The sequence below is a fragment of the Nicotiana attenuata genome, unplaced genomic scaffold (genome assembly GCF_001879085.1).
Source record: "Nicotiana attenuata strain UT unplaced genomic scaffold, NIATTr2, whole genome shotgun sequence".
In the NCBI taxonomy this organism is placed as follows: domain Eukaryota; kingdom Viridiplantae; phylum Streptophyta; class Magnoliopsida; order Solanales; family Solanaceae; genus Nicotiana; species Nicotiana attenuata.
In genome coordinates, this window is record NW_017671607.1 from 177,750 (window position 1) to 199,680 (window position 21,931).

Genomic DNA, 21,931 nt, shown 5'->3' on the forward strand with positions numbered 1-21,931 from the left:
TTGACAAAATTATTGATTCTTTATATAGTATGCATGAAGCCATTTGATCCATAGCCTATCACTCTTATGTTCAATATCCCAACTAGCTTTAGTTATTGCAGCTCTATTCCATAATCGCATGTTTATCAAGCCTAGTCCACCCATTGACTTTGGTGTGCAAACCTTCTCCCAAGCTAGTAGAGCCTTCCTAGTGATTGTGTTTGTGCCCGACCACAAATAGCTTTGACAATAGGCCTCAATTGTATTTAGCACTTTTGAGGGGATAACAAACAATTGGGACCAGTAAGCTTGGATACCAAAGAGAACAGTTTGAATTAGCTGAGCTCTACCTGCATATGACAGCTTCTTGGCAGTCCAAAAGGTGATTCTAGACACCATCTTGTTAATCAATGGTTGCCACTGGATTAATGAGATCTTTTTTGTAGCTAAAGGTATTCCCAGATATCTGAAGGGGAGTTCTCCTTTGAGGAATCCTAAGAACTTTAGGATTTGATCCTGCACTCCTTGAGCCACCCCTCCAATGTAAATAGAGCTTTTTTCTTTGTTGGCTTGAAGACCTGATGCTCCTGAGAATTCTTTGAAACATCTATGTAGAGTAGCCACAGATTCAGCATCTCCTCTAGAGAATAGTAATAAGTCATCTGCAAAAGACAAGTGAGTCAGAGATAGCTTAGAACACTTTGGGTGGTACTTGAATTCTTTGCTTCCTTTCACAGCATTGAGGTTCCTACTAAGATATTCAATGGCAATTGCAAAGAGAAATGGGGAAATTGGGTCTCCGTGCCTCAGTCCCTTAGCTGCATTAAAGGGAGCTGTAGGTTCTCCATTCACCATAATAGAGTAGTTCACTGTCTTAACACACTCCATGATCCATATAGTAAACTTCCTAGGAAAACCTAGCTCATCTAGGACTTGCTCCATATACACCCATTCCACTGAGTCATAGGCCTTTTGGAGGTCTATTTTTATCATGCACCTAGGAGACACATTTTTCCTTGTATAGGACTTCACCAGCTCTTGAGCAAGAAATATGTTATCAGAAATCTTCCTTCCTGGAATAAATCCAGTCTGAGCCTCACACACAACAGATGCAATGACTTTTTGGAGTCTTGATGCAAGAACTTTAGAGATGATTTTGTATAACACTGTACAGCAAGCAATTGGCCTGTACTCCTCCACAGTTGCAGGATGATCATTCTTAGGAATTAAGTGACAGAAGTACAATTGATGGATCTATTCATCTTGTTGCTTTCAAAGAATTTCTTTACTGCTTTTATGATCTCAGGACCAACAGTTTTCCGTGACTTTTTGTAGAAGTAGGCATTATACCCATCCAACCCAGGGGACTTATCATTTCCAATTGCTTCTAATCCTTCAGCTATCTCTTGATCAGTAACTGGAGCACACAGCGAAATTTGTTGCTCATGATTAAGTTTAGGTCCCTTACTCATTGTAATCTTGTTGACAGCCATGAGGGAACTATTAGAGGTCCCCATCAGTCCTTTATAAAAGGACACAATTTCCTCTTTTAGTTCATTAGGATCAGATAGCAGCTGACCACCTAGTAGAGACTTGAGATCCTTGATTTGTTTCCTGTGGCATCTTTCTTTCATGACTGCAGCAAAGTACTTAGAGTTTGAATCACCTAATTGTATCCATTGTGCTCTAGATTTCTGCCTTAGTATGCTTTCTTCAATCAGGCTCCATTTCTCTAACTGCATTAGAGCTTCTTTCTCCTTTGTCACAAGAGTATCATCATAGTTTGCTCCCATTGCTGCCTGAACTTTTTGAAGGTCCTCTCTTGCCCTGTCAATCTTCTCTGCAGTTGCCTGAAATTCTCTTTGGTTCAGTTGTCTGAAGGCTGATCTCATTGCCTTCAACTTATTCCAAACATTCTGCATAGGGTCACTATCCAATTGCTTCTTCCAATGTGTCTCCTCTATCTCCAAAAATTGTGCATGCTCTCCCCATATATTGAAGAACCTGAAAGGAGCTCTGATTTTTTGGTTCACAGTGTGTAAAGTGAACAGCATAGGTGCATGATCAAATATGTTAGGTACATCATATTCTAACACGATATGACCCCAGTTCATCATCCAGTCATGATTACCAAAAGCCCTGTCTATTTTACTACTTACTCTCTCTACTCCTTGCTGCTTATTTGACCAGGTATAGTAGTCACCTTTCCATGGTAGTTCACTTAGTAAGGTGTAATTAATACATTCTGTAAACTCTTTAACCTCATTGAAAGTCACAGGATGACGGCTCTTTCTATCTGCAGTTGTTAGGATTGCATTAAAATCTCCATAGACTAACCATGGACAGTTAGTACTACTTGATATATCTTGCAAACTGGTCCACAAACTTCTCCTTTCTTCCACAGTGTTAAAGCCATAAACAATAGTCAGAACACATTGTAGTTTATTAAAGATGTCTCTAACTTCACAATGTATTAACTGAGCTTCCACCTTCAGGGCATTTATAGTATATTCACCTTGATCCCACATCAACCAGATTCTTCCATTTACTGCAGCAGAGTAATTATTTACAATCCCCCAGTTTGCAGCAATATTTGTAGCTATTTTTAAACATCTATGTTGCTTAACCCTGGTTTCCAGCAGGCCAAGAAGTTTGATATTTTTTATCCTTATATACTTCTTTAACTCTTTTTATTTATACACTTTATTCACACCCTTAATATTCCATATAAGCCAAGTCATTGAGCAGTGATAAATCCACCTGGTTCAGGTGGTTCTACTTGTCTTGTTCTCAGCACCTCTCTTTGTTTTGTCCCTATATTCCCATTCTTTGCTTACTCAACATAACAGCACTCAATTGTGGGAAATTGATCAAATTTAGCTCTGGGCTAGGAACCCGTTCCTTACCTTTAGAGGCATTCTTTGACACTTCAACTGGTGTTGTTACTTTGCTGTGTGCTCCATTGTCCTGTTGTTGCAGCATGTTCATACCATCATTAGCTTTAGGTTGAGTGACTTCAACATGGACTCGTTGCTGTGTATTTGCCAGTTGGCTCGTAGATGGAACATCTTTGGGCTTCCATTCCTGGACCATTTTCTTCTGCTCTTCTCTTCTTCTATTCTGTATTGGTCTTCTTTGCTGCTCAGGTTGCTTAGTGCAAATGTGCCCTATAGTTAGACATTGAGGGCAGAATTGAGGTTTCCATTCAAATACCACCTCCTGCTGAAATTTCTTTCCATTTGGCTCCATAACCACTATTGTGTCAGGGAGTGGCTTTGATACATTAACTTCAATTAACATTCTAGCATAGGAGATCCTTGTTTGTTTAGTCGTACACTCATCTGCAAATAGCGGCTTCCCCAATGCACTAGCTATTCTGCCCAGTGATCCACAACCCCAACAACTCATAGGTAATTTGGGAAATTTCACCCACAATGGAATCTCCGTCATAAACTCTTGACTGAAATCAAATGCAGGAGTCCATGGTTTCAAGATAATTGGTCGATTTCTAATAGAGTAAGTCCCAGAAAATAGAATTTCATTCATATTATTTGTATTATGAAATCGAACTACATAATATCCCTCCTATGCAAAAACAGATCTGGTATAGTTATAGAATTCCACATTTGAGAAATGTACCTATGCATGACTGAATATCCTGGTGTTTCCCCCATCACATAGACAATGAGGGCATTTTCCCACTTCTCCGCTTCTTTTTCCACTTCACTCTTCTCAAGCTGGACTATGGTTTCCCCATTAACAATTTGAGGTGGAAAGTAGCTTAGGGTCATCCCATTCTCCGCAGCTCTGTTTCCAGCAAATAAGGTGTTCCACTTTGGCTTCACATCCTCATCCTTCCCTTCATTTGCTTCCTTATTTGCCTCCTGATTTTCACATTTTTCCGTTGTTTGAACCTCCTCCACTTGAGCAGGAGTAGTTACCTTTTGGGCCGGATCTTCACTTTGTTTCAATTGATTTTCATTCTCCAGCTGCGAAATCACTGGTACTGGAGTTTTTTCTACATCCACCATCTCCGCTATAGTTCCCTTTTTTTACAGCTGAGCTTGATGAAGGTTCCAGATCTGAGTACTGTTCCATTGGTATTTTTGCAGCTGGTTGCTTTGATGTTGAAGCAATCGTCTTAGATTGAACATGCACGACACTTCCAAATGCTATTTGTAACTCCTTCTTAGGTCGTCCCCTTCCTCGACCTCGTCCCCTTCCCATGGACCTCCAGGGCGCACGTTAGACTAATCTGCGCTTAGAGAGAAGCTGGAGCGAAGAGAGAGAAATTTTTGTATTTTTTATTTTTATTTTTATAACGTTTACATTGTCAATTTCTCCTTTCATATACTATAATTTTTATTAGTTTGTCCAAGAAAATAATATATAACTCCTTTCGTCTCAATTTATGTAAAGTTTTTTCCTTTTTAGTTAGTTCCAAAAAAACTGTCATATTTTTATATTTAATACTTAATAGTTTAATTTTAAAATACTCATTTTACCTTTACAGCTTGTTTGGATGGTTGTTACATATCGTTTCATAATGTATTGCATTATATTGTATTATATCGTTTGATGAATACAATATTTAGATAGATTGTATCGTTTGCCACCGTTTCATGATGTTACGGACCAACAATATGAAAAATAACTTGCAATATTATAAAAAAATTACGATACGAGGTAAAATTATTATATAAAAAGGTCTGGTAAATGATAAAACAAAATTATTTAATATCAATTGAGAGAAAAGACAAGGTAATGATGCGACCACACCAAATCGGTTGTTGCATAAGTGGCACAATTCGCCGTTACGTATGGACGGATTTAACGATATGATACAATAAAATTTACGGAAAAGGGTCAGACTTGCCCCTAAAGTATCAACTCTAGTCTAAAAATGCCCCTCGTTAACCTATTTTGCGAAGAATGACCCTACCGTTAAAAATCTGGTCCATTCATGCCCCTAACGTCAACTTTTCGGCCCACTCATACCCTAAAAACTAACAGCCCTATTTTGATTAAGAAAAAAATTTATTATTTATTATGTGTTAATTTTCTATTGGCTTAAATTAAAACCTCACCCCATATCCACTTATTAGCCTACTCCGTCTTAGATTTTCACCCTTCAACACCCACGGATCTCCCTCTCCATCTCAGATTTTTCGGCCTTAATTTAATTTTTAGATTAACATTTTTTATTAAATCAATTTTCTGAGTGAAATCAGGTACTCTTTGAAATTAATGCTTCATTGTAAGATTTTATGGTTTAATAAGTTATTTTTCTGCCAATAGTAATGATCATTGAGCATTTGCAATATTTTTTGTTGTATATTTCCTGACAACTCTGCATCCAATTTTGATTATACCAATGATTTATTTGGTCTCTGCTCGGACCTCGACCTTTTTCTTCTTCATTGGCTCATCATAGTCTGAACATCCGACCATGTCCATAAATTAAGCCATTGTACGTGGATGCTCTTCAAGTTATATCAACACCGTCAATTTTAAAAAGAGACGGTTAAATCAAGAGAAATATTTGAGATCATATGCCTGAGAATATGAGAGAATACGACTCATTGGTGAATATGACTATAATAAACACTTGATTGAGCTTATTGTATGAAGCAGTAAAGTGTAGTAAGAAAAATTGATGATGAATGATATTTCTGTGATGGAAAAAAATATGAGTATTGATGTGTACATTTAATATACAAAGAAATAGGAAGAGGAAGGTGATTAACTATACGAGAGAGTTTTGTTTGCTTAGGGGGAAAAATGGATGTATGAGAGTTAGTTGGTGGAATAATTTTTAAAAGAAAGAGGAGAAAGAAACGGAGGAAAAGGGTCTTAGAATATGGGTGAGTTTATTTTAATTTAGGTGAGTCTTAAGTTAGGCCAATGGGACGATGACACATGAAAATTAATTAAGATTTTTTTTTGCCTAACAGGGTATTTGAAAGTTGTATGACGTAAAGTATTGGTGATAAAAAATTTTGGTTGTCTGAAAATAAAACTTTAATGATGTTTGTAGTGATTATTCAAATAGAGTGCAAGGTCAAAAAAAGGATGAGAAGAACAAGAAAAATATGAACGCACACACGCTAGGGGGGAGGGTGGAGGGGGTGGGGGAGGGGAGAGATTTTTTGAGATGGGGGGTATTATTGTACCAACTCCAATAGTCTAGGGGTAGTTTTTACCTTTTTTTCGTTATGACACGTGGAAATTAATTAAATTTTTTTTATCTAACATGGCCGTTAGTCGTAAGGGCATTCTTGAGCCGAAAAGATAACGGTGAGGGCAATTTTTTCAAAATAGGTGGACGGAGGGCATTATTGTACCAACTCCAATAGTCTAGGGGCAGTTTTGACCCTTTTCCGTAAAATTTAAGTAACAATATCGTATTTAAAGTAACAATACGATACAATACAATAGGTAACAACCATCCAAACAAACTGTTAATGTGATAATTTATAGCGACACAAATATCTAACTTATTTTAGATCATATGTTTCAAAGGTTTTCTTTCTTAAACTCTCGTCCAATCAAACACTATCACATAAATTGGGATGAATAGAATAATTATATTTGACTCAGTTTACCCTTAATGAAATTATTTAGGCACACAAATATTTATGACTTATTTTATATTACAAACTTTAGAAATCTTTCTTTATTTCTTAATTTTGTATTGAATCAAATAACATCACATAAATTAGGTTAGGATGGAAGTAAATATAACTTAAATCCTTTTGAATTTACTAAAGTGCGTGTGCTTTAGGACGATTGGGCTCTTGGGTAATTGATAGAAAACTTCGTTCGGTAAGCCGTAATAGGTGTTTGATGGTGGGCCGAAAAGATTAGTAAGAAGCCTTTCTGACTTTTTGGGCCTTTATAGGGAGGGTGTGTCGCTTTTTGTACTTTTGTGTATATCTTAGCTGTAAAGCATTGGCCTACTGAAGTCGTCTTTTGTAAGTCCACCACCATTTGGATTTCTTTAAAAGAACAAGGGAATTTGTACATTCTCAAGAGTAGAAGACACTTCTTTGTTTTTACTTTGATTTTGGGTGCATGCTTCGTTGTTCCTTCTTTGCCTTTCAAAAGGTATGGCGAAGTCTTTCCTTAATACGTTGACTTAGTTCTACACTTCATGTGTGTCGAGGCTAAGGCGAATGCAGAATTGTACTGATAAAATTATGGGTTTAAATTTAATTAGTATATTTTTATAAATAATTTCATACTCTTTATCAAATGTTATGGATTCAATCAGAACTTGTAGCCGGCAGATTATATTCGCCCTTGGTCGAGGAATGGTTCACAAAGAAAAAAGAAAAGTAAAGGGAAAAAGAGAAAGGTCAAGAAAGAGAATGCTAACTATAAAGCGAACAATGTTTTTTTTTTAATAAATAAAGTGGCGCTAACCCTATGGAGAAAATGAGGAGGAAAGTGTCTGTCCCACAACTTTAACTAAGATGATGAAATTAAGAAGCATAAGAAAACAAACAAGGAGAAGAACCAACTTAAAACAATGTGAATAAAACAAGAAGGAGAGTTTCGTGTTATTTTCATTTGAAGTCCTACGAAACATTTTTCTTTAACCTCCTCATATTGAAGGGTCTGTCGGATACATTGTCGTTAGTTTGAGGGGAATGAGAATAAGAAAGATAAGGAAACAAATAAGGAGAAGCACGAAGGAAATTTTAAAGCAATTGAATTAAACAAGAAAGTGACTTTCCTGTGATTTTCTTTGAAAGCATTTGGAATCCTAGGAAATTTTTCAATTGTCAAATATTGCGGACCTTGCATGAACGCGAAATACCTTGTGCACCGAACAATCATTTTCTTTAATATGACTAAAACAACACCATATGCTTATGTATGTTTTAGGAACTTATTGTTGGTCCATATTAATTGAATTCACTAAGCGTTTGGACAATATTCGACTCGTAATAGGAAAAGAAATATTTGAAGTTGAAGCTTAAACAACGATTTTGGAAGTTAGATATTTATTTGCAAGTTTCATATATAGCGATTTCCAACAACGGAGTCATTTGCGATTGAGATAAAAGTGTTACAACATATATAATAAGTATTGTGGCAAAAAATATTATTGTAATGCCACAGGAAAACCAGTCGTTTTGCCTATGATAAGCTGTAATCCTAGTCCATATATTAACAATAATATATTGCTTAATAAATCCAGAAAATCTTCTCAACGTATTTTTGAATAGCAATGGGATGAGGGGAAAGTCTTGTCCCGTCCTAACTGCTACTTAACTTTCTTATACATATTTTACGGCACCAAAATGAGCATACCAAAGGTAATAACAATAGTACTTACGTCTCAGTAATAAATAAGTTAAGATCAACCATATTAATTTTTATTTCTCCATGTAAGGTAAGCTCCGATCCATTCATGTAGCATATGAAAGAAAGCAGCTCATAATTATTTGATAGCAAAGGGAAGGTAGGTAGTAAAGGAAATGATGTTTGATATTATATTCTCATTCTTTATGTCTTTATTCTGAAACCAAATAATGAGCTTCAGAATAAAGATATGCTCCAATTCTATTGCATTCCTCAAGGAATCTCCAACTTGGTCTCAAACTCAGAATCGTCCATTTCATTACTTAACTGCCGGCAGAAACCTTTGGTGCTTTTGCTTTGACGAATGAATCGAATTGAGAGAAAATTCGAGCTATAACCTAGCACTTTGTGCACATTTTTTTTAAGTAAATAAGTTTCACCTTGCAAATTAAATAAGAATTCCCAACAGATTGTCTTAGCATTTTGAGCAGATAGCAAACAAATTTTTTGTTGAAGATAGAGCTCATCTCAATTTGGTTCAAATCAAGGATGAAGACAAGAAAGATCGCATCTTGGTTTCTTCGAATGAAAAGAGGAGAACTTTGATAACAGATCAATTTGGGGCTAATTCAATGAAAGATATTTCATTCAAGTGTGGGCTTTCGGAGCAGGCTTTATCTAATGAGAAAAGAAAGCCCACTTGCTGCCGCTGCCCTTCGGGCACGCCTCCTATGCTTATCACTCACCTACGCTCTTGCAGCATGCCCCCTTCGGGCAATACGGTGTAATACGCGAAGCAGCTGAGCCATAGCTCTTCGATCGCTATATTCTTGCGATAGCGAAGGCGTGGTTCATCCTCTAAGAGAGAGTAGATGCGAAGGTTCGGATCGAAGATCTTCGCGAGACAGCCCCGGGGCACCATAGCATGTCGGGAATAAGGGGGACATAGTGAACGTAACCACTCCCTTGGTTGGGGGCTGTGACTCCCCTATCCTTTCAATTTTTTGATTCCCAGGTCTTTTTTATTATCACTGTTGGAATATTATTTTCTCCTTAATGGGTTGTATCAGCAGAAATCAAAAGAAAGGAGATCCTTCTAGAAGATTAACTGACTTTATTAGATAATACATACGTTTGTCATTTATTTTTGTACAGAATATAATTTAGTTATTCATTAGCCAATTAAAAATAGGACAACTGTATAGTTAGTTATAGAAGAGAATATTCTTTCTGACATTTTCATTTTCTATATAAACAAGCATGTACAGTGTAAACATCAGCAAAAAGTTTTTGGAATACAAAGAAAACTTTCTTCTAAATCTTTTAAATTTCTACATGGTATCAAAGCTATAGGTGCTCATCTCTCTCATTTTTTTCCAATTATCTTTCAATATCTTCCATGGCTCCCTCTACAGAAACTCCAACTACTGTCGATTCTGCAGCTTCCACCATCATTGACACCTCAAACCCTTATTATCTCCATCCTTTTGATTCACCTGGAATGATTTTGGTGAACTCACTTTTTGATGGAAAGGGATATGCTGGGTGGAGTAGGGCAATTGTCATTGCTCTCTCTGCCAAGAACAAAATTGGATTCATAGATGGATCTTCTGCAGAACCTGCTTCTGACTCTACACAGCACAAGCCCTGGAGCCGCTGTAATGACAAGGTTATTTCCTGGATTCTTAACTCTCTTTCAAAAGACATAGCTGAGTCTGTGTTGTACTCGAAAACTGCAAGAGAAATATGGAAAGAGTTAACTGCTAGATTTGGTCAATGTAATGGTGCTCAGTTGTACCAGCTTCAAAAAGAACTCAGTGATGCCGCACAAGGTGCTTCTGATATTGCAGGGTATTTCACTAAAGTGAAAAAAATATGGGATGAGCTGGATGCTCTCAATACCTTTGATCATTGCTCTTGCAAATGCACCTGTGCTGGAAAGGCTAAGACCATCAAATCCCATCAGGATGGGAGGTTGATTCAATTCCTCATGGGACTCAACGAGACCTACTCTGGTGTAAGAAGCAGCATCCTTATGATGGATCCCTTGCCCTCTGTTAGTCATGCTTATTGTCTCCTAATCCAAGATGAGAAGCAGAGGGAGATTTATGTTGCTGCACATCCTGGAGAAGCAGCCTTCTTAGCAATCAATCAGAAGTTCAATCAGAGAAACAACAATACTCAAAAATTCACCGGTGGAGCAGGAAATTTTAAACAAAATCTTGATAAACAGAAGGGTGGAAAATATTGTACCTATTGTAAGATGACTAATCATGTTGTTGGTAACTGCTACAGGTTAATTGGTTTTCCTGCAGATTTTAAGTTCACCAAGAACAAGAGGAACCAGAGTCCTGTCACACCTCACTGCAATGCAGCCCCTGTTGCACCTGAACAAAGCATCATGCAATCAGGTCAGAATATGGAAGGTTCTTCCTCAGGAAATATCATCACACAAGAGCAGTATTCACAATTGTTTCAGCCTCTGTTTTAAAAGGCAAAATTGGGACTCGCCCCGGGGCGGAGCACTCGTAAAACGCCCCTGGGCTTATCTGTGGGGCTTAGTTCTGTGAGACTTACGCCTCCGCCATCGTGGCTTACGCCTCGGACACGCCCAGCGCCCAGCGTACTAGGCTCGCCTAATAGAACTTTATGCAATTGTATGTAACTAACCTTGTAAATCCTCAAAGTTTCTTAATAAATTATTGACTATTCAAAATTACTTTTTTCTTAATCATAAATCATTAAGTTGAGAGTATTTTATCATAATTAAAGTAAAAATTATTGCACGTTATCCACTAAGACTGCTATGATAGAATTTTAAATAAATCTTTCATTTAAAAAGTATTTATTTATTAACTTTTATTATGTCTTTACTATATAATAGTCCATAATTTTTTTATAATTATTTTTTAAATATTTTTTTTCTCGTTTACGAGATACAACACCTATTAATTTAATATCTCAGCATTAGCTAGTAACTATTAACAAATAATTAGTTATCATGGTATTGTATGGTGAATTATGTGTTACTTTATTAACTCGTTGAAACTTAAAAATAAATGATGCTAGAGAATCATATTTAAATTGTGAATTATATTTTTATATACATTCTCTTTCAAATAGAAAGCATATTAAATAAAAGGAGTATTTCATAAAAAATATCAAATTATAAAGGAGTATTGAAATTCTTTCAAGATTCATTACTCCTTAAGAGATACATATAAGATTTCATACCAAATACATTACTTTTGATGTTTGAATTGTAACGACGTTGCAGCTAATTTGCATATTATAATATATGTCATACTTTTCATATTAAGCATAGTTGAATTATAAATTATAAATAGATTATTTGTTATAATTCTGTGATTTTAATGTAATTTTTATAATTATTTTTTATTTTATACTATTTTAAATTTTTTGAAATAAGTAAAATTCAAAGATCCGTGGGACTTACGCCCCATGTCTCAGGGCTTACGCCTCGCTTCGTCAGATGTAAAACGCCTCGCCTCACGCCCCCGCCTTTTAAAACATTGGTTTCAGCTTCTTCAGGAGGTGAAGATAGGACAACAGAATGATCAAGTCACTGATGCCTCTATCTCTGCCAACTGTGCTGGTATTATCACACCTCATTTAGATCCTTGCTCTTTCTCTCTTTTCTCTCATACTGATTCTCTCTCCTGGATACTAGATTCAGGAGCTTCAGAGCATATGACCTATGATTCCTCTCTACTCTTTAACATTACTCTTTTACCTGCAGCATTGTATGTTAAACTTCCAAATTCACATAAGCTTAAAGTCACTCATAAGGGTAGTGTCACCGTTCTACCAGATCTAACTCTTCATAATGTGCTATTTGTTCCAGATTTAAGATTCAACCTTCTATCAGTTCACAAATTCACCACTCAATTAAATTGCCTTTTAATTTTCTACTCTCTTGGTGCAATATTGCAGGCTCCTTCAATGAAGAGGCCAGTGGTTCTTGGTGAAGTTCAAGAAGGGTTACATCTTCTCAAAAATGTCCCAGCAAGGCATAAATCAATTCCAGCAAACTCCACCTCTGTTTCAGCTTTTATCAGTTTTGTTTTAGCGACTAAGTTATTTCCTAAATCAGTCTGTAATGAGTCTAGTGTTGCTGCAGTTTCTCATTCTAAGTCTAGTTTTATTAAGCATACTTCTGATGTAAGCCTATGGCACACGAGATTTGGGCATTTGCCTGTCTCTAGTATGAAAACTTTATCCAATTTCCAGTATTCTACTTTGTCCACAATCATTGAACCCTGTGATGTTTGTTCTAAAGCTAGGCAAGCTAAGATGCCTTTTCCTACAAGCACTATCAGTACCAAAGCTATTTTTCAACTCATTCATGTTGATACCTGGGGGCCTTATAGAACTTCTACACATGATGGTTATAGGTATTTATTGACTATTGTGGATGACTTTAGTAGGGGAACTTGGACCTATCTTCTAAAAACAAAAAGCAATGCTTTCCCTGTTTTAAAGTATTTCTTAGCCTTGGTAGAAAGACAATTTAACACCAAAGTTCAAATAATAAGAACTGATAATGCTAAGGAGTTAGGTTCAAGCCTTTTGCATTCAGATTATCTCTCTTCTAAGCATATCATTCACCAAACTTCTTGTGTAGCAACACCACAACAAAATGGCATTGTTGAAAGGAAACACAAGCACCTTTTGGAAATGTGCAGAGCTTTACTTTTGGGAATGTTTGCTCACAGCTACTTATCTCATAAACAGGCTGCCTTCCAGAGTCTTACATTTCAAAACACCTTATGAGATTTTGTTTAGGAAATCACCTTCTTATGATTCTTTAAGATGTTTTGGGTGCCTTTGTTATGGAACAACTCTTTCTCATAATAGAAGCAAACTAGAACCTAGGGCTGTTAGGTGTGTTTTTCTAGGATATCCTTTTAACCAAAAGGGATATAAGTTGTTAGATTTGAACACTACAAGAATTTTTGTGTCCAAAAATGTTAAGTTCTATGAACACCATTTTCCCTTCCATTTACCTTCTCCGGTTTATCCTATTTTTCCCCCACAAAGTCAACCTAATGAACATTATTTTTCCATCTCTCCTATTCTTCCTTGCACTCAAAAGACTGTTAGTTCTTCTGTTGCTCCAACTCCTGCTAGCACCACATCCCCTTCCTCCCCACTATCCACCTCTCAACATCAGCATACTCCTATTCCTATCAATTTCCACTCCCCTTCTCCCAATGTCATTTCTCCGGTTCCTGTACGAAAGTCCACTAGAGTGTCTATCCCTCCTCCATATTTGGCAGATTATGTGTACAATGCTGTTTACTTAACTATCTCACATCTACTTGTTTTGCCGCTTCTGCATCCCCATCCGTTTTACCCTTCTCCGCCTTATCTCCTTCCAATCAAACTCTCCTAAAATCTGTTTCACATATTCATGAACCCTCTTCTTATTCACAAGCTTGCTTATATCCTTGTTGGCAAGAGGCAATGGCACACGAATTTGAGGCTTTAGAAGCTAATCAAACATGGGAGGTCATGGAACTTCCTAGAGGGAAATCTGCTCTACCTTACAAATGGGTTTATAAAGTTAAACACAATGCTGATGGTAGTGTAGAAAGGTTTAAGGCCCGCTTGGTTATTAGGGGAGATACTCAAAGGGAGGGAATCGACTACACTGAGACTTTCTCCCCAGTGGTCAAAATGACCACTGTCAGATGTCTCTTGGTAGTAGCAGTCAAAAAGGGCTGGAAATTATTTCAATTGAATGTCAATAACGCCTTTCTTCATGGAGATTTACAGGAAGAGGTATACATGAAGATTCCTGCAGGTATGCAGGCTCCTGGTCCTCATCATGTTTGCCGATTAAAAAAGTCCCTTTATGGGCTGAAGCAAGCCTCTAGGCAATGGTATGCCCGGCTCACTGCAGCCCTTAACTTCAAGGGATATTCTCACAGTCTTAATGATTATTCTCTTTTCTTTAAAAAGACAGATTGTGAGGTTTGTATTCTTGCAGTATACGTGGATGATATTCTTATTACAGGGGATGACCTTACTGAGCTTGCTTTATTGAAAGATTTTCTCAATTCAGAATTCAAAATAAAAGACTTAGGAGAGGCACATTATTTTCTTGGCATGGAACTTATTAGAGAGGAACAAGGCATCATTCTCAAGCAAAGGAAATTTACCTTAGAAGTCCTATCTGAATTTGACTGCCTACATCAAAGGCCTGTTGCTTCACCACTTGAACCATCCAACAAGCTACGAGCTGATGCTGGGGAACTCCTATTTGATCCTACCATTTATCGACGTTTATTGGGCAAGCTGAATTTTTTGACTAACACTCGTCCTGACCTTTCTTTTGCTGTTCAGCATCTCAGTCAGTACATGTAAACTCCACGCGAACCACATTATCAAGCAGCTATCCATTGTCTCCGATATCTACTTTCAAATCCTAGCCTTGGGTTGTTCTTCAGATCTGATCCGTCCTTCAAATTACTTGCGTTTTGCGATTCCGATTGGGGTTCTTGTCCGGAAACTCGTCGTTCTGTCAGTGGTTACTTCATCAGCCTTGGAGGCTCCCCCATCTCCTGGAAATCAAAGAAACAACCTATTATTTCCCTCTCCTTCGCCGAGGTAGAGTATAGGTCGATGCGACGGGTTGTTGCTGAAATTAGTTGGCTTGTCCGCCTTCTCTCTGACCTAACCATTTCCCCGGTTCTTCCAATCTCTCTTCACTCGGACAGTCAAACGGTAATCCACATCGCCAAAAACCCCGTTTTCCATGAACGAACCAAACATGTGGAGATTGACTGCCACTTTGTTCGCCAACAATTCCTTGTTGTCCTCATTTCTCTCCACTTCGTCCCTTCTACTTCTCAACTTGCCGATATCTTCACCAAACCTCTTAATGGTATTCACCATCGACAGATTGTTGGCAAGTTGGGGGTTTCTTCACACCCTTCCAACTTGAGGGGGGGTGTTGAAGATAGAACTCATCTCAATTTGGTTCAAATCAAGGATGAAGACAAGAAAGATCGCATCTTGGTTTCTTCGAATGAAAAGAGGAGAACTTTGGTAACATATCAATTTGGGGCTAATTCAATGAAAGATATTTCATTCAAGTTTGGGCTTTCGGAGCAGGCTTTATCTAATGAGAAAAGAAAGCCCAATATTTTCTCCTTAATGGGCTGTATCAACAGAAATCAAAAGAAAGGAGATCCTTCTAGAAGATTAGCTGACTGTATTAGATAATACATACATTTGTCATTTATTTTTGTACAGAATATAATTTAGTTATTCACTAGCCAATTAGAAATAGGACAGTTGTATAGTTAGTTATAGAAGAGAATATTCTTTCTGACATTTTCATTTTCTATATAAACAAGCATGTACAGTGTAAACATCAGCAAAAAGTTTTTGGAATACAAAGAAAACTTTCTTCTAAATCTTTTAAATTTCTACATTTTTCATAGGCATTCATTTGCATTAGGTCATCTTCAACCAACTTTTAATGAAGAAGCTCGTGGGATCCACTCTACAAATATAATCAGTTCTCAAAATATCACATCAATCCTATCATTACTAATTCCGGAGACGCTAAATATTAGAATTCGAAAAGTTTTCTTTTTCTTCTTCTTCATATTCTGGGCAATTCCGAGCTCCCTAATTATAAAATTTCAAATAGAAAGTCTATAGCTATTCGGCTATGCCCATCCTGCTAAGAGTTTCCCTTCCCTGCACCATTACTATCCCTAAGTGCATCACTTTAGCTTTAGAATACAACAAAACTCTTCTCTAACCAAAATCAATATAATGCTAATTAAATCGTTGGCATATTGATAAAAATTAAAATCTTGAGATGGCAACGAGTTTTAGACAAACTCGACACTGAACTTTAGCTTTTGATCTTGCATATAACATTTGGATTTTTATTACAACTGTATTTTAGATTATAGATTACATATTACTCAATCACATGGTTTTGTACTTCAGAGTTTCCTTTAGCATTTACAAATTTTCTCCTAATTATGGTAAATATATACACCAAATATAAGTTGTTTATTATTGTAGTGTATAAGGCTAGAGCAATGTGATGATTTGACTAGTGTGCCTGTGCTCCGGCTGGAGCTACTGGTGGCTCCTCTGTGGCAGCTTGTACGGGTGCTCTGGCTGCACCGTATGGACGTCCTCGGCCTCTACCCCGGCCCCGGCCTCTGGCGGCTCTAGCAGGGGGCGCGGGTGTTTGATTATCTCCGGTCGTACGTGTCCTCGCCATCTGTGAGAGAATAGAATACATAAGTTTAGAACTTTGAAGTAAACAAATCTTCGCACGACAAGGAATCAAAGAAGTGTAACTTTCCTAACAATTCCACAGCCTCCGGAAGATAAGTACAGACGTCTCCGTACCGCTCCGCGAGACTCTAATAAACAGGCTTGTGACTTATGATGTTCCGGGTCTTGGAAAAATTTTGTATGTATTCTTTTTGGAAGTTATTGTATATGCCGAGCGGCATTTCTCTCAATTACTTCTTTACTGTTGATGTTAGTGATTTAGATTTATGTTTTCAGTTTCGTTGTTTTTCTGCAATATTAGGCTTACCTAGTCGTAGTGATTAGGTGCCGCCACGACGTCTTACGGAGAGGGTCGTGACAAGTTTCTGGATCTTCTTTGACTCTTTATGTGCCACTTTTACGAATAACCTTACATACCATTATTTGACACCTAAATGCTATTTTCTTATTAACTCAACGATAATAGAAAAAATAGAACAAATAAATGAATACTAAAGAAACAAACAAGAAGCAGATGATGAAGAGTACAGGAAAACATATAAATTAATTATTGCTTCATTTTTTCACGTCTATCCATGCTATTTTATATTTTTTTCTCCAATTTATTTTATTTTATTTGTTTTATCATTAAGTTAATGTAAGAAAGTGATTAGTGACATTAAATAATAGTATACATCGCAATTCTCCAACAACCAACTTATTTATTTCTTTTAATTATTTTATCATTAAGTTAATGGAAGAAAGGGATTAGTGACATTAAATAAAGGCATACATAGCAATTCTGTAACAACGATAGGAATAGCGCAGAAACTATCACTGGACATTTGAATATTGAGGCGAGGATATGGGCAAAAGTTACATATTTGGCCAATGTGCCAAAAATAATTATATCTACTAGCCAAATATATAAAAAATATGTCTTAAAATATGAAAATTATATGTCTATTATATATTAATAAATAAAAAATATATTTTACCGACTATTATTTTTGAAAACGACTTTATTTTGTAGTTTTCCCTGGGCAACGGTACAATGGGCTTTACAAAGAAAATGTTCGGGGTGGGGGTGGTGGGGGGGGGGGGGCGTATTTCAAATATGAAATAAGAGAGCATTAGACAAGAAACTTAACGAAAGATTTTAGGGAAAATAACACTATATAGCCGCTCTCAAAATAACAGCCGAATATATATATATATTTTTTGTATATATATACATTGTGTATGTTATATACAAAATTATAGTATAATTTATACACTTTTTCGATTACCGAGCGTAAATAGTTCCGGACACGGGCGAAAAAGCCCAAGATTTTGTTACAACTTTTGGTGTCTTCCAAATGGGTAAAGAAATCTCCTACTTATACGACGAAAAATAGCTTGGTGACCAAGTAAGTAGCTTTGTAACCAAGTAGACAACTTAGTTCCAAAATAACTAGAGTAGTTCATGACTTTCTCCCCAAGTAATTTCATAATAATGAACGGATACATAATTAAGCAAGTAATATTTATAACAGAAATCCTATTTACCATCTCCTATCCATTCGTGGACTTAATTTTCCTTTTCTATCCACATTAATTAAAATACTCCGAAATAAACCATATATAGCAACTAGCTTTGCTCCATCTTCCTCCCTTTGATTCTTTCAATCAACCACATAAAGGACTTTTGAGCTTGTACAGGGGATTTTTCTTTTACTATGATTTACACGGCGATAATGGACACATTTTATCTAACAGACGAGCAGATTAAAAACTCGCCTTCACGGAAAGATGGAATCGACGAAGTTACAGAGACCACACTTAGAATCTACGGTTGTGATCTCATCCAAGAAAGTGGGATTTTGCTCAACTTACCCCAAGTTGTAATGTCAACTGGACAAGTACTATTCCATCGTTTTTACTGCAAGAAATCGTTTGCCCGTTTTAATGTGAAGAGAGTAGCTGCTAGTTGTTTTTGGCTTGCGTCGAAGTTCGAAGAACTTCCTATGAAAGCAAGTGAGGTACTTTATGTTTTCCACAGAATGGAATGTAGGAGAGAAAACTTACCCTTAGAGCATCTTGATACATCTTCCCAAAAATATGATGATTTGAAAGCAGACCTAATCAGGACAGAGAGGCATATTCTAATAGAATTGGGTTTCATCGGCCATGTGGAGCATCCTCATAAATTGTTATCAATTTACCTTGCAACTCTTGAATTAACACCCGAAACAGAATTGGTACAAAGGGCATGGAATCTTGCAAATGATAGTTTGCGCACAACACTGTGTGTAAGATTCAAGAGTGAGGTTGTGGCCTGTGGAGCTGTATATGTTGCAGCCCGTAGATGTCGCGTGTCGCTCCCTGAGAATCCTCCTTGGTGGAAAGTGTTTGGTGTAGACAAGGCTGGCATTGATGAAGTTTGCCGAGTTCTCGCTCATCTTTACAGTCTTCCAAAAGCCCAATATATCCCTGTATGCAAGGAAGGAGGCTCGATTGCTACGTTGAATAGAAGCCAAGAAGTGGCTAAGGAGGCAATAGTAAAAGCTGCTCTTGATAAGTTGAAGGACTCAAAGACGAGTAAAGAGGAGTCAAAAGAAGAGCATGCAAAAACTGATCATAGAACAGATGCTGGTGCAGAAAAGAACAAGGATAGAGATAGGAACAGGGAAAGACAGAGGGATAAGGAAAGGCTAAAGTTTCGTGAACGTGATAGGGAAAGGAAATTTGATAGAAAAAGGGAGCGAGAAGACATTGAAAGGGACACGGATAAATCCACGAAAAGGAGCCATCGTTCAAGAGAGAAAGATCACTCAGAGAAACGAAAACATCATTATTCTTCAAGGGAGAAGGATTATCGTAGACACCATTAGTTTCGAACTGCCTGATAAAATTTATGCCCTCTTATCAAACATTTCGAGTAGTTGCTAACTGTTTTCGCATAGTTCCTCTATGCGGAAATTGACTACCTGTGTCGTCCAAAGCTATATATTATCTGCATTACCAACGGTTACTCTTTAACATTCGGTTGAAGAAGTATGCCTTTTTATTGACTACCTGATTCTGGTTTCATGTAATTACAGGTCGTCCAAAGATTTTAATTGATGATAATGGGCTTGGTCTCATAAATTTAGAAGTATCTATCATTGTTCAATCCTAATCTTTCCTTTAACCAAAACTAAGAAAATTAAATTTCAATTCTCCACCATTCAATTTTTAAAAATGAGCAAAATACACCACAAATCTAACCTTCAATTGGAACTAAAGTTTTGAAACCTGCTATATATAGACACAAAAATGCCTTTTAATCGGACAGAACAAAATCAACGAAATCTCTCATTACTAGTAGCAGATACAGTGCATGAATTTTGCTAATCTAGGTAATTAATCATTTGAGTATATGCAATCATATACTAGAAGTTTCTTATACTTACCAAAATTATTCACAGAATTGTGCAAGCATTTGGATTCTCATCACTGAACACCTCCGCAACGTGATACAAATCTCCAGTAGTCACCGACCTGCACGTAGTTGAGATCCGGTACAGATATTCAAACTCTGGCAGGTAAACACCACTTCTGCTGTCCTTCACCGTCAAAATTTCAACGTCTTTCCTCAGGTGATATCTCAGTGATTCCGCTAAGGATTTCACATCTATCGTCCCCGTTACAGTCACCAAATTCTTTTCCCAGTCCATTTTCATATTTCTGCATCCTGTATTTACGCAGCGAGTCGAATTTTGCGATTTGAAATTGCACGAAATATATCAGTGATGAGTTCGATAATGTTATATTACCTCCGGTTAGAGTGATAATTTTGTAGATCTGCTCGTTGCATGAGTCGCAGTTCAGAGGAAGTTTAAACACTGCAGTTGTCACTGAAGGCTGTTGGATCGGAAATTGAGCAAACGAGAAAAGTTGAACAAATCGAGAAATGAGAATCGGTCGATAATATTAGTAATAAATAGTGTAACTAAGATAGAACGATCATAAGCTATGGAAAATGTAATTCCGAATCAATTCAAACTCACTGGGTGAAACAGATAAAAAAGCATCCCGCATTTGACTAAAATGCGCACGGTGCAAAATGCGCCGGTAACGGAGTAGTGATTTCAATTCCGTATTTAGCTCAAATACGAACAAATTGAGAATCAATCCGTAATATTAACAATTAACATACTACGAATTAAACAAGCTATGAAAAATGCAGTTCTGAATCGATTCAATTTTAATTCACAGAGAAACAGATAAAATACTTTCCGCAGTTAATTAAAATGCGCAAGGTGTAAAGTGCGCCAGGAACGGAGTAGAAATTTCAGTTCAGTGTTGTAGCGCATTACCTCCTTGCATATATGCTTCTGGTCGATCTCATTTTCCTCTTTACCCAGCTTAGGTGAAATAAGCGTCACTTTCTTCTTAAGTTTCTTCTCGATTTTCTGCCGGAGTTTCACCGGATCAAATTTTCCGATCACCGTTACCTTGTATGTCGTTCCATTTGCCTCTATCTTCATCGACAAAATCAGGTCTTCTCAATAGAAATTAGAAAAAAGGAAAATCAAAAAATAAATTTAAACAGAAACAAAAAGATATTGAAGAAAGTTTATACATTAGAAATTTAAACATTAGATTCATTATTACCATGCAAACCGTGAACGCATTTGAGAACTCTTTCGGAGCAACCTTCACAGGAACAATGCATGGCTATTTGGAGAATTGCGGTAACATTTTTGCCGCCTTCTTCTTTTTCTCCCATTTCGAGTGATACTTTTGGTTTTTCACACAGTGGGATTAGGCTTTTACTCTCGTTTACTACTTATAAAATGTCGTTTTGGGCTTTTTGGCGCGAGGTTATCTTGTTTGGCCTGTTAGTTTGGTGCATTTTTTTTGGGGGGTTATTTTTTTGTTCTTGTGTATTTTAGGCATTACAATTAAAAAATAACTAAAGAAAATACATGATTCAGTGAGAACTCAGTGGTACAATAGTCACCTCTTTAGATAGAGAAAATAAAGAAAAAGAATTATTTATTACTGTGAAAAACTTTCTGAAAAAGAAAAAAACAATAATGCTTTTTAACGTATTAGTTTATTCTTTTTGACGGTGTAAGCTTGTGAATAGTGAAAAATAAAAAAAATGGAAGAGGAAAAGATAAAGTGCACCAGCTTTGCTAATCTAGGTAATTAACCATTTGAATATCTGCAATTGTACTACTCCTACTAGAAGTTTCTTATACACCAAAATTATTCACAGAATTGTGCAAGCATTTGGAGTCTCATCAATGTTTTAGTAGACGTGGACGTAAGCATATATGCATGTTATGTTACGATGATACTTTATTCATGACGGAGGAAATTCATACGGGAAATATAGGAA

The 21,931-nt window shown here is 36.8% G+C and overlaps 3 protein-coding genes across 4 annotated transcripts; 1 reads left to right on the forward strand and 2 right to left on the reverse strand.

The window, feature by feature from the left end:
* Nucleotides 1–9,498: 9,498 nt before the first annotated feature.
* LOC109209245 lies at nucleotides 9,499–14,682 on the reverse strand. 2 transcript variants are annotated; one of them, XM_019372473.1, is made up of 4 exons: nucleotides 14,475–14,682; nucleotides 10,543–10,676; nucleotides 10,192–10,412; nucleotides 9,499–10,022 (listed from the first exon to the last, which is right to left on the reverse strand). In XM_019372473.1, the coding sequence occupies exons 3-4, from the start codon at nucleotides 10,352–10,354 to the stop codon at nucleotides 9,763–9,765; spliced, it is 423 nt and encodes a 140-aa protein (XP_019228018.1). In that variant the 5' UTR covers nucleotides 10,355–10,412; nucleotides 10,543–10,676; nucleotides 14,475–14,682; the 3' UTR covers nucleotides 9,499–9,762. The 2 variants fall into 2 exon arrangements, with proteins under 2 accessions (XP_019228018.1, XP_019228019.1); XM_019372474.1 differs by having other exon boundaries at nucleotides 10,192–10,425.
* A 3,475-nt stretch (nucleotides 14,683–18,157) lies between these two features.
* LOC109209252 (cyclin-L1-1-like) lies at nucleotides 18,158–19,614 on the forward strand. The gene has a single exon (XM_019372481.1). It carries the CDS (start codon nucleotides 18,279–18,281, stop codon nucleotides 19,431–19,433), a length of 1,155 nt encoding a protein of 384 aa, XP_019228026.1. The 5' UTR covers nucleotides 18,158–18,278; the 3' UTR covers nucleotides 19,434–19,614.
* Nucleotides 19,615–20,003: 389 nt separating this feature from the next.
* On the reverse strand, nucleotides 20,004–21,331 carry LOC109209250 (heavy metal-associated isoprenylated plant protein 3-like). The gene is made up of 4 exons (XM_019372479.1): nucleotides 21,199–21,331; nucleotides 20,901–21,085; nucleotides 20,358–20,445; nucleotides 20,004–20,275 (listed from the first exon to the last, which is right to left on the reverse strand). Exons 1-4 carry the CDS (start codon nucleotides 21,311–21,313, stop codon nucleotides 20,004–20,006), a joined length of 660 nt encoding a protein of 219 aa, XP_019228024.1. The 5' UTR covers nucleotides 21,314–21,331.
* Nucleotides 21,332–21,931: the final 600 nt, after the last annotated feature.

What these genes read in the sequence shown, in the direction of transcription:
- LOC109209245 (XM_019372473.1), bottom strand. Translation starts at nt 10,354, where the DNA reads ATGACTAACAGAGGGCAAGGGATCCATCATAAGGATGCTGCTTCTTAC. An exon ending in TGCAAGAGCAATGATCAAAG is followed by an intron (nt 10,023 to 10,191) that starts GTATTGAGAGCA and finishes TTTCTCTTGCAG; the next exon opens with TTTTCGAGTACAACACAGAC.
- LOC109209252 (XM_019372481.1), top strand. Translation starts at nt 18,279, where the DNA reads ATGATTTACACGGCGATAATGGACACATTTTATCTAACAGACGAGCAG.
- LOC109209250 (XM_019372479.1), bottom strand. Translation starts at nt 21,313, where the DNA reads ATGGGAGAAAAAGAAGAAGGCGGCAAAAATGTTACCGCAATTCTCCAA. An exon ending in ATGCGTTCACGGTTTGCATG is followed by an intron (nt 21,086 to 21,198) that starts GTAATAATGAAT and finishes TCTATTGAGAAG; the next exon opens with ACCTGATTTTGTCGATGAAG. An exon ending in AGAAGCATATATGCAAGGAG is followed by an intron (nt 20,446 to 20,900) that starts GTAATGCGCTAC and finishes CCGATCCAACAG; the next exon opens with CCTTCAGTGACAACTGCAGT.